A 12662-nucleotide genomic window follows, 5' to 3' on the forward strand; every position below is an offset into this window, starting at 1 on the left:
AATTATTGGGAGTGGATCACATCCACCCTGACTGAATTGGCCTTGTTAACACTGGTTCTCCACTTGTAAGGCAACTCCCTTCTCTTCACCTGCCAGTATATTTATGCCTGCATCTGTAATTTTCACTCCATGCATCTGAAGAAGTGGGGGTTTTTTTACGCACGAAAGCTTATGCCCAAATAAATCTGTTATTCTTTAAGGTGCCACCAGACTCCTCGTTGTTTTTGTGGATACAGACTAACACGGCTACCCCTCTGATATTTGGTGTTCACATTAAATCATGTGAACACCATTCATTTTGAACAAGGTCACTCTTTAATAACTTAATAATCTCTCTCTTGCCTTAATCCTGGTCTTTCCTTCAAAAAGGAATTAATTTTATATTTACATAGTGGCTGAATGCTAATATGACCTTTACTTAGTAAAATCCCCACAAAACCTCTAGTATTCAAAGTAGTTTTCTAGCTCAGCACCAGTGAAATCAGAAGTTCATAGCTATAGTATAACAAAACAGTTTTATTTGTGTACTTTTGAAGTATTATCGGAGACAAAAATGACTGAGCTCTTCAGGGAATATTTTAGTTGACATATGTGTGACGTTGCAGTCTATATAATTTTATAAAAATATGCTAATGAGTGAATATAATGTAACTGGAATATGCTTCATGCAAAAGGTCTCTTGTAAGGTATCATTACAAGGCTTATAATCTACTGAGTGTGATCATTCTATTTGTATAAATGTACCACTCTTGTATCTGAAACTAGAAATATGAAATATAACTGAGGGCCTATTGTAATTATGCAAAGTGTGGGCCATTAATGGTGGTTTGGAATCTTGATGACTCCCATCAATCAGGACAATTGTCTCCAGATGCGTGTGTTTTACCTGTAAGTCTTCCTGTATACGTGTGTGCTGGCAAGTGGACAATGAAGTCTTGCAGTGACACGTGATCATGTCACCTGAACTGGAATCCATCTTTAACCTGGTGTCTTTCCATTGAAAAGGAGGGGATGGAAATCCAGAGAGGGACAAAGGATTCCCACCTTATGCAAAAGATATATAAAGGGGTGGAACAGAAAAAAGGGGATCTCTACTAATTCTCACTACAGGGTTGTTTTCATTTTATGCAGACCAGGTGTGTACTTTTGTGGTGGTGAACAATCCAATTGCCAGAAGAATTCTTACACAGTTATAATAAACTTACAAGAGTACAGTTCTTAAAGCTAACGTTAATTGTGGTACAAAGAAATCTGACCACCAGCTTTGCAGTGGATCCCACAGTGTCCAGATTAGTATATCTAGAGTTATTAATCTTCAAGAGTGGAACAGAATAGCAGAGTTGGCTTTTGGAGACAAGAAATTAGCTGTTAAGAAATTTTCCAAATCACTCAGCATTAACGATCACCAGAGAAAAGTGAAATAGTGAGAGAAAGAAAAAAATGTAGGCTGCAAAAAGAATGAGTCCCTGCCCTGCCACCTAACAAGGTGAGTAACACTTTGGGACCAACTCTGTGGCTGAAGCATGCATCAGAGATGCCTGGAACTAAATATTGCAGTGCCCTGTGAATGTAGACATGGAGGCCCAAATTTCTCTCCTGTACAACTTTCTAAGGGATATTGAGGATCTCTCTGCTCAAGACTTGCTACTTATGTGGTATAATGGAAGAGAATCCCTACTAAAACTGGTTCAATTTATGCCTTGTACAGATCCGTAATACAGCATCTGCTACATCTGGAAGTGGAGGACTGAAGACTTTCCTCAGCCATATCAAACAGAAGGAAATACAATATGATTTTCTGATGGTTTGGGTCTGGCTCTTTTGAGGTAAAACAACCAGTCTCTTGACAGCTTACATGTTCTATAATTTCTCTTATGGATGCACTGAATTCCAACATGAGTGGGAGAATCACAAATCCTAAGAGTTTTTTTTTATTTTAAATAATAAATAAAATTAATAATAAAGAAATTCACTCCAAAAAATGAATGCTAGAGACATTCCTGAGAACAATGTTGTGTTGGTTAATAAATACTACATGGTTCTTCCATGAAAATGATTTTGACCAGAAATATGTTTCAATACAGAAATCAGGACTCTACAGAGAGAAATGGCCTTGGAGGGTAGGGCCAGACCGGACAGCGCCTATTGCACAAGGGTTTAGCTTCCACAGGAGGAATGGCGTGTTTAGGTTGTTTGGCCAGCTTGTTAATCCTTCCAAGATCTACTGACATGAGATTAGTGAAGACGACACGCTCAGCTTCAGAACCCCTCCTAAATCTAAAACTTCGCTGTTTTGATAACTAGATCTTAGAGTGAGAAGCCTTCTTATAGAAAATGTATAATGGATTCTGAGGGTCTCATTTTATTTCCCCTGCATGAGTACTATCTTCAAGAGCTGGAATAAAATTCACAATGCTGGATTTCCTTGAGGAAAGCAAAGTCTGAAACACACAACTCTAATGTTTCAACTAAGGAGGTCAGGATCCAGAAAAGCCTTTTCCTGTTGGTCATAGTCAAATTCTTCGCCCTCCAACAGCAATAGTTCTCCATTCCTTGAGAAACAAGGAGATATGAGGCCTCCCAAATTTCTTTTTGTGACACTTAGCTGTTTAAGGTATCTTAGATTTTTGCTGGCTTCCTGGGGCTTTTACTCAGCTCCTTTTCCATTTTGGCTCATGAAAGAAGCATTCACTTTGTTTGCGCTCTTAAAGAGGAAGGGTGCTCTGTCCTAGGTCTGGGGACCCCAATCTGAAGGAAGGAGTCTAGTGCTCTTAAAGGCCTGGGTTGAAGATTTTCAAAGGTATTAGGGGACCACACAATTGTGACCACACAATTTTCCTAAGTGTCAATGGAAGTTGTGCTGCTAACACCCCTAATCACCTTTGGAAATTTCAGCCCTGGACAGAGGACTGTTTTCCCCATGGACAGGTAATGGCAGAATGCCTAATTCTTTTCCCAGGTACAAAAGGACCCATTTCATGAAGTCAAATAGACTACTGGAATCCTGGCATCTTTAACTGGCTGCAGTCTCTTCCAAAGACGTCAAGAGTTTTAAGGTAGTTATGGTCTAGACTAAACAGATCAGAGCTAGCACAAGGCTTCTGCCCTGGATGCCAGCTTTCATTTGGACAGAGACCATGCTATGTTGCATCACGAATGCTCCTTACCCTGGCAGAACAAGGCTTCCTGTGCCAGACACACAGCTGGCATAATTCTTCTTCTGCAACAGGCTGCAGGTATTCAGCATAAATGAAATACGTTCTGTGTTTGGCTTTGTGCTTCCTTGCCTGTTCTTCTATTTTGGGGGGGGGGGGGGGGGGGGGGGGGGCAGGAGGAGAGAAGGGAGGTAAGAGAGGGGCAAGGAGGTAGGAAGCATGAAGGGAGCAGCAAAGAAAGTAGTCCCTGTGGAAAAAACGGTCCTCTAAATGAATGCCCAGAAAGTAGAAAAAATGGAAGGAGCTCACTACTTAAAAAAACCGAGGAGAAAAGCCTGAAAAGAAACAGCAGTGTCCTGAACTGCTGTGTTTCATCTGCATGGGGGTGGCAGCACTAGCAATTTGTCAAGGAGTTGGGGCTTCTAAGCTCTGTTTGGCATATTGATGTCTTACCCTTTTATCCCACACCCACTTCATTTCTGTTTCATCTGCCTGTGGCCTGCTGACATCAAGACTAAACTCTCTGGTGCAGGGATGATCCTCAGGTACCATACAGACAAGTAACAATCACAATGGGGTTCTTAAGACACTAATATAATAAATTAATGAGTGTTGAATTGCCCTTCATCATGATCAAAGGAAGGACTGAACAGAGATGGACTGAGTGGAATGTACAAGTATCCACTGAATTAAATGAAATGATGAAACCCTTCCTCCAAAACTTAACAGGATCAGTTTTACTTGTACCTAAGTGCAAAGGTCAAATTCCAAACTGATTAATAACTGAGACATGAGGAAGGTGAGGGAATATCTTTTATTGGACCAACTTCTGTTGGTGAGAGAGACAAAAGCTTATCCAATAAAAGATATTCCCTCACCCCCCTTATCTCTAATATCCTGGGATAAACAGCTACAACTACACTGCATTAACAACTGAGATGCAGTTTCCTGAATCTGCTTTGCAGTTACTTTCTATAACAATCTCTATAGTGTATGTTAGATAAGAGGCCATGCATATGATTCGCCTTGTTTTCATATCAGGAAAAAGAGACAGTGAATTAAGATTCCACTGAGTACTTTTTGACACATATGGTCTCAGTGTTTAATATTTCAAGTCTAATTTTAATATTTGGTCTTACCTGATGCGACAGAAGAATGATTTCTCCTCCATGCAGTCTTGTGTGGAAGATTCTAAAAATATTAAATGGATTTCATAACAAGTTGCAATAAACAGTTTAAAGTTTTGTATTCCAAAATGGTTGTTACTGAAAAACAGAGATGTATTCAATGCTGAGAGTACTTACCAACTCCATTACAAATACTCCATGATGGCAATCTGTAAGGGGTAGTGGAGCTGTAGAAAACACTGACATCCTGAGGTGCCAAGAACTCCACAAATTTGGCATTTTTAAAGAAATCCCTCTTACAGCGGAGAATCGAGGCAGCTTGATCAGAGATGTACAAGACTTTCCCAGTAATCAGGGAAACAGCTACAGCAAACATGTCCTAAGCAATAACAAAATTTCAAACATTTTAGACAAGAGAAAATTTTTAATCTTTTTCTTTGATAATACAGTGGTTTAAAAATGGTATTTGGAAGTTCAAACTAATTTGATGTTAAGTATTATTCATCTCGTCTATTTTTAACTAATAAGAAATGATTAAACCAAATGTACTGTATGTAAACCAAATGTACATCAAGTCTCAACACAAATTCTTTTAACTGCCTGAAAAGTACATGTAGCTGATATAAACACTTCCTGAAGTAGGTGATGGTTTTAATACATATGTTGATGTAGTTTTAGCAGTTGATTGTAGAATCTTACTACATGGACTTGACTCTATCATAATGCAGAAGTTACTTTAGATACAGAGACAGCTGGACTTGGTCACTACAGTTTCCCTCTTCGTAAATGTTAATATCACAGGCATATTTTGCATTTATAAAATTAAATTATTTAAGTGCCTTAAAGATGACACAAACCAGTACATTCATCTACAACCAAAATGAACATGCCCATGCTTAGTAATTTAGTACACTAATTTATGGACAAGCGGTTAACACAAAAGTTAATAAATGGAAATCTATTAGGTGCCTAGTGATGTCTATCTTGTTGAAATACAAGATTGTTCTATACAGCACATGCATCAATACCTTTGTCCAGTTCTGTTTTATACAACTTGAGAAACAAAAGTTTGATTTCTGCTGTTGGAAAACTCTACAGTTTAACAGATCTCAGTATGAAGGAACGTTTGACATTCAGCCTATGTTTTTCCCCTTTAATACCATCTGAATACTACTATTTATACCCCTTTAACTATTCATAGGAACACAGAACTAGCCTTTCCTGATCAGACCAAAAGGGATATCTAGACCAGTATCCTGATAATAGCCAACTGAAATACTTCAGAAGGCGGTGAAGAATCCTGTAGTAGACCATTATGGAATCACTAATGCACAAGGGAAGTTTCTTCCTTTAATCCCCATCAGGTAGTGGTTAGCTTATGCCTTAAAACATGAACTTAAAGAACATTTTTTCTCCCTCACTGCTGAGAGACCCTCACAAACCCAGGGTAGTCAGCTGCCACCTGCATGGACTATGAAGGCCCACATAAAGAGAGGTCAAAGCCCCCTGTTGTGCTCTGTGGAAGGAAGCTGAAGGTAAATGCTGGCCCTCCACAGTGTATAGCCTTGGCCAATAACTCTTGCCTTCTCAAAAGGGGTTAGACCAGAGCATTCCTGCTGCCTCTCCAGCATATACCTCTCCCTGATCTCAGTTCTTGAGAGTGAACATTTTTCTTTCAGCTCCTCCGCTGCCTCTCATTCCTAACTCTCTCCTACAGGAGAGCGCAATCCCTTCAAACCGTCGCTGCCTCTTACCTCTACTCTTTTTGGTTATTACAGTGGGGTGGTCCCTCCAGGCCCACTGCCTCCCCCTCAGCTTCTTTGGAAGGGATAGGGGATGGACTTTCCCCAGGTTCTCCATTTCTTTCCTAGGGTCTTCTGAGGAAGGGGGTTTCCTCCCTTTCCTGCCAACCCAGCATCTCCTGGTTTATCCCCAATGAAGGGCTTGCTGGGAGTCTCCCAACTCAGTCAGGCACCTCCTCTATCCCAGATTCTGCAAGAAGACTAGGGGAGGGATGATGACATCTGCCCTGATATTAGCAGGTGCTTCCAAGCCCATGAAGTAGTCCAAATACTAAGGGGAACTCCCAGGACATATCTACACTATAAACTTAAGACAACTTATGTTATGTCGGCTTACAGCCACTACAGTAATTATTGCAGTGCTTCATGTCCACACTATTCTTCTTCTGTCAGTGGTGTGCATCCTCACCAGGAGCTTTCACCGAGTTAACAGTGGCAGTGTGGCTAGGACTCCGGGCGCAGAGCTCCCCTCTAGGGGCAGCCGTGCTCCCAGTGGGGAGCAGAGAGCCCAGAGGGGTCCTCTAGGCTTCTAGCAGGGGGAGCCGAGAGCCTGCAGGGGCAGCCTGGCAGACAGATCCATGAGTGGTGTTCTGTGCGGCTGCCCTGTTCCTGGCAGGGAAGCAGAGCCATGAAATTGACAATAATGACAGCCAATAGATGTAAGTAACCCATTACTACACCGACATAAGCCCTATGACTCTTGTGGAGGTGGAGTTATTATGTCGGTGTAGTAGGGCACATACATTGGTGGGCAAGGCTGTAGTGTATACACTGATATAATCGGGTCGACGTAAGCTGCCTTACATCAACCTAACACTGTAGTGTAGACCAGGCTCCAGTCTGTTTGAAGAGTCACCATTTTAATTCTGTCCTCCTAAATTCTTATTTGAATTTTCTACAATTTCTAGTCAACTTTCCTGTACTGAAAGTGTCAAAAACTGAACATGGTAACCTAGGTGCAGTCTCACCAGATACATTAGCTCCCTGGTCTGTGAGGCACTACTTCTCTACACATAAGCCAAAGCAGTTTTGTATTTACCACCATACTGTAAGCTCCGGAGTGAACTTCTGCCCAAGATAATTTAATGATCAGATTCATAAGTATTTGCCAGGATCAAATCCCTGATTTCTGGAGTGGATCCTTTGTAACAGATGATAAAGTAGCAGTGAGAGTCGGATAACCCATTATTTGGGATTAAGTATTTTGCATTCTTTCCAGTTGTTTTACTTATATAGCATATGGGGAAAGTGTATAGTTGGAATATCCAGCATGATCAATTCTTTCCCATCACAGGGCACATTCTTCAGAATGCAGTGTCCAATACCAGCAACAAAACCATCAAAGCTGCTGGCAACAAGGCATTAATCCATTATGCCCAATTTTTTTTTGTTTTGTTTTTTTAAAGAAAGGTTACAGTTAAGAATTCCAACCACACCCACCAATTACATACACACTGCAGTAATGGGTCAGCATACTCACTGCATTTTTCATGATGTATTCTGAAGTAATGTTCTCAACTTCCTCCACCGTATAGGACGACACATCAAGACCAGAAGGATGGCTTTCATTAATCATCATTAACTGGTAATATTCTTCATTGGCTACATAAGAATAGTAAGCCAGTTTTTTATATTCACATTTCAAAATATGACCAGTTAACATCGAGCCTGCTAACACTGACTGGACAGAAAGCATGAGCTTGTGGTTAAATACAGGACATGGTATCTAGGTTCTATTCCCACTTCCAGGGCCGGCTCTGGCTTTTTCGCCGCCCCAGGCGAAAAAGCCTCCGGCCGCCCCCCCCCTCCAGGTGCCGCCCCAAGCACCAGCTTGGGTGCTTGGTGCCTGGAGCCGGCCCTGCCCACTTCCACCATGAGAAAAGCACTTAACTTCTTTCTGTTTCAGTTTCCTCATCTGTAACCTGACCTGGGGAAGTTTATGTAGCTCATAAGGGTGTTGTGTAGCTTGGTTCATTACAGTCTGTGAAGTACTTGGCAATCCTTGGATAGAAGGCATTGCTGAATATTGTCTATAGTCAAATATCACTTACAATTTGTAAGTGAATGGCTAACTAAATACCAAAAATGTATTTTTAAATAAAATTGAGTCTCACCCGACATTTTACTAGGTTTTTTATTTTAAATATCTTTAAAAGTTATTGTAAGCGCTAACCCTGCCCCCCTGGCTTTTTGTTGTTGTTTGTTTTGGTAGAGTCACAAACCCAAATTATTAAAATGCTACAACTACATTAGTTTTATGATCTTTCATTTATTATGAACTTGACTTTATAAAGAGATCCACATTCAGATTCTAGTTCTGGAACTTACTTTTATTCAATCTAATTTATGATATTTCTTCGGCTACATTACCTTTAACTTGTTTAATGCTTTTAAGTGCATATTTCAATGTTGTCAGCACACTAGATTTTCCTTTGATTCTTTTTTCAGGAGGAAGGCGTGCTTTCAGCTCCTGCAATGTTTTCCTCAATTCCTTCTGTGTTTTGGCTTTAGTGGATTGCTCACTGCTATAAAATTAAAACAAAAAAAGTTACACTGATATTTAAACTGATACCATACCTTCCAAAAACCCAAAGCCTTTTGACATTTATCATGTCATTAGACTAGTTCTACATATCTGTTTAGTATAATTTTGGAAGCATTTAGCTTCAAAGACAGTTTAGGATTTGCAATAATTGCTACATTTGCTAGATCAGGGATTCTCAACATTTTTGGCCTAATGACCCATTTGTAAACTTGATGGCCTGTCACAAACCAGTAAATAGCTTTAGTGCAAAAACACCTGTCTTACTAAATATTTTTTGCCCACGACATCTGATACACACCTTAATGTAATAAGTACACTGCAAGTACCTTTGAGGTGGCTCATGTCACAGGCTGAGCTAGTCTCCTGGCTTTGGGCGTTGCGACCTCCAGAGTCACAGCTCCACTCAGGTTTGACCAGGTCTACCTGACGGATGGGCTGACGGGGCCAAATTTGTGTGAATAGAGTTGCAACCTGGCACATGGGGTCGCAGCAATACTCACCCAAATTTGGCCCAGCTGGCCATTCCCCCTCATAACGGAGGGGCAGTGGGGCCAAACCTGAGCAGCGCTGAAACCACATGCACTAGGTCACAAACGCCCAAGGCAGGGAACTAAACCCAGCCAGCCTTGTGGGACTGGAGCCACCACTGTGAAGTGAGTGCTGCACAGGCTCTGCAATCCCCCACCCCCAAGTCTTCCAACTCCCCCGGGTGGAGAACCCAACCCTGAGCCAGGGCCTCCCATGTGACCTTTGACATATTCTTGCGACCTATTTTTGGATCAACCACAGGGCGAGAGACCCTGAACTAGATTTAAATAGTTAATTCATTTTTGTTCACAATAATTACCTCAAACAGCTTTATCCCATCATTGTTTTAAAACTTATTTTAAAATGCACAATAGTCTATTTTTTATTTACCTGCATCCACTGGTAGATGGATTATGTTCAGAGTCTGCAATCATCAGGCTAAATGCATTTGAGCTGAAAAAAGAACAACCTCAGCGATGTTAATAAAGTAAAATACAAGTTGTGTTTAGCTTTAACATCTCCATTTTCTATTTGTTACTTTAAACTTACAGATCAACTTTATACCAATGAAACTGGTGATAATGCCAACTGAGCAGCTTCAGCCAAACTAGTTTGTGTGTAAATGTCACGTATGCTTAAAAAGATGTAATTCTATGGTAGATTGGTGTGTCCACTAAATCAATCACTATATAGTACACTAATAATGGTAGAGTGTCCAGCAGTTGTGTCATTAACAGACAGCCATAAAAAGGTGTGATGTATATCACTGCTCCATGGTTTTCTTCCCTAGTCTCCTAAAATAATACTCTCAGGATTTAAAAAGAAAGCCACAAGACATTGTTAATGCTTCAACTTGGTAAACAAGATTTATTCGTGGGAAAGACACATTCTAAATCTGATTTTAAACTGAAGTTCTGTTCTGATGTCACAATTTGAACACTTTAATTTAAACCAGACTGCACTGTTTTTAATCAATAAGAAGATACGGAGATTCTGAGGTGGTGAAAACAAGCAGTTAAAAGCCTTACCTCACTGATCTATTTGCCTTAACAGAAAATATGAAGACAAACTTCTTTGCTGCACTCCCAGTAACATTTTTACTATATTTTTCTACTTGTATGTTCTCATGTGGCTCTACTTTCAAAAGTATTTCACCATAGCATTATTCTCTTCAAGTAGAAGAAAGTAACTATGTAGATGCAAAACTACTACCTGCCTATTATGGTATAAGCCAGTAATGAATGAATAAATAATAAATCAGCATGGAATGGAAAAAGCACTAAGCACAGGAACACAGCCCAACACAGATTACATTGCATGTATTAACATGAAAGTAGGTTAGATTTTAAGAATCTTAAGAAAAACATGAGAGGAAAAAAATCAGCATATTACCTTTTATGACAATCTAAAGACTCCATGAGCATTGCTGTATCTTTCCCATTTTCATCAGATTCATTGCCATGAGAATCATGGCCAGCAGAATAGTTTTCATTCATATCATTTCCACTGAAGTCATTACCACTTGATCCGCTGCTCATCTCAATGTCCTCCTGAAGAGTATCTGGATGTTGTTCAGGCTTGGTTTGACCATCAGTTTCCTCAGCAATCATTTGGCTATGGTTGTTTGCAAATTCAGAATATCCACTCATTTTGTATTGCTGCTTTGATGAGTCTGACTGCTGAGAAATATTTCCACTGATTTCAAGCTGTTGTGGGTTCCGCTCCTCAGTGCTAGAGTAGAACCCCCTGATCTTAATACAGTCCACTGAACACTCATTAGCAATATTTGCGCAGACCAAGAATTAGTCAAGCCATATTCACGTTTGTGCTCTGCATACAAGATTGCCAGTCTTGAAGTGTGAATCCAGAATCCTAAGGGTGGGGGAAGAGGGGGAGAAAAGTAAACAATGCTGAAACAATTTGTTTTAATAAATTTGTTTTCAGTTTGCTCAATATTAAGGTTCTGTTATTGGCCAATCAAAACTGAAATAATGAAGTAGCTCTAATGTTAAGTTTTAATTTCAAGAGTTTCGTTATTAAAATTTTATCCCAGAATCTGACACATTTAAACATTTCTGAAACGTTTCATCAATACATTTCCATATTTAATTCAAGGCTAATAACAATGTTATACAACGAATATTCATTTTGGCATAAAATTCACAGAGGAAAAGGAAGATGAAATAAAGTGCATTTTTTATTAGAAGACCGCCTTTTCAAAAATTTCAATATTACTCATTTCTTAGTCTATATAATTTCTGTCATGCTTACTGGCTGGGACTGCATACAAATATGAAAAAATCAAGAGTATATGACAGGTTGTTTTTCTATCTTACTATTTCTGCTGAAGACTTAAACTAACACAATGAACTAGAAAATATTTAGTGAGTTTAAAAAAATAGTTCGTTTCAAAGGCTGCTTTACTAGTTTTAGGGGGTATACAATCTCATTTTCCTATTTTAAAAAATTCTTTCCTCTGTTGCTGCACGAGAGACCCACAAACAGAGGAGATAGACTATCCAGTGGAAACAGTGAATTGACTATATATCTAGTGCATTTTGAGGACAACCTAGAGAGAAATGAAAGAATTCTTTTTCTCAGTTACAATAATCCTAAGTGTCAAAAAAAAAAAAAAAAAAAAATCCAGACAGAAGTGAGTTCTTTAAATTGACTTTTAACATTAAGTACAACCAACAATGTCAAGTACTGCTTGGGAAATTATACCTCTAAGGAAAGAAAAAGAGCTGCTGTTAAAGCAGTTATCAAATTTAAAAAAACAACGTCAACATTAAACAGTATTAAAGCAATAATAAACATATTAAGGACTTGCCATCAAAGGTAAAAAGCACCAAATAGCAGTCATCCTTAAGTAGCAAACTAAACACCACAAAAACACATAGGCAAAACAAATTAGATTTCCTTGATCCACAGACATCAACACTTGTTCCATAAGAACAGGCTTACCGGTCATTTGCACATTTCCAGGATTAATGTGCTCTGAACAACATTAATGGAATACTAAACAATGCAAATTATTTTTATTCTTACCTAAAATATGAGCAATTCAGTGTTTGCTATTTTTTCCCCATTAAAACATATAACACTACCATCTGTTGGCATTTCCAATCTGACGGTTTTCAGATTGAGTACAAAAGAATGAAAAAGTGTACGTTTTGCCGGTACTACTACTAGTGCCTTGCTTTTTAACACGCAAAAGAAAAAGAACAAACCTACAACAGTGAGGTAGTTTTAACTTAGATATTTTAAAAATTCTCCTACCATTTTCCCCCAGAAAAACAATTGAAACTATTTTCTTACCCTTCTAATTTTTGGTTTTCCAGACATTTTACATTTATTTCGAGTTCTCAGAAGCAAATATCACTCTTCTTCTCATTCAGCCAAAGTTGTGCACAAGAAATCTGTTTTTAGTTGGAAGAGGAAGTGTTTTTAAGGGCATTTATTTTAGCAATCACTACTGATAACTATAAATATTTTCTTACAATTA

At 39.1% G+C, this 12662-nt stretch overlaps 1 protein-coding gene across 7 annotated transcripts in view; it reads right to left on the reverse strand.

Moving 5' to 3' along the window:
• PER2 (period circadian regulator 2) overlaps nt 1-12662 on the reverse strand; it is a 76537-nt gene that overhangs the window by 35208 nt on the left and 28667 nt on the right. For 6 of the 7 annotated variants that reach the window (XM_024221614.1, XM_024221579.1, XM_024221596.1 and 3 more), the window contains 6 exons: nt 10550-11029; nt 9548-9610; nt 8455-8609; nt 7565-7686; nt 4460-4661; nt 4295-4346 (listed from right to left, as the gene is read on the reverse strand). In XM_024221614.1, coding sequence (XP_024077382.1) covers nt 4295-4346; nt 4460-4661; nt 7565-7686; nt 8455-8609; nt 9548-9610; nt 10550-10806 — 851 coding nt within the window. In that variant the 5' untranslated portion in view covers nt 10807-11029. Of the gene's footprint in view, nt 1-4294; nt 4347-4459; nt 4662-7564; nt 7687-8454; nt 8610-9547; nt 9611-10549; nt 11030-12475; nt 12577-12662 lie in introns of all 7 variants that reach the window. The other variant, XM_024221601.1, reaches the window with a different exon arrangement.

Source organism: Terrapene carolina, unplaced genomic scaffold, assembly GCF_002925995.2.
Source record: "Terrapene carolina triunguis isolate 2854851 unplaced genomic scaffold, T_m_triunguis-2.0 Scaffold88, whole genome shotgun sequence".
Lineage (NCBI taxonomy): Eukaryota > Metazoa > Chordata > Testudines > Emydidae > Terrapene > Terrapene triunguis.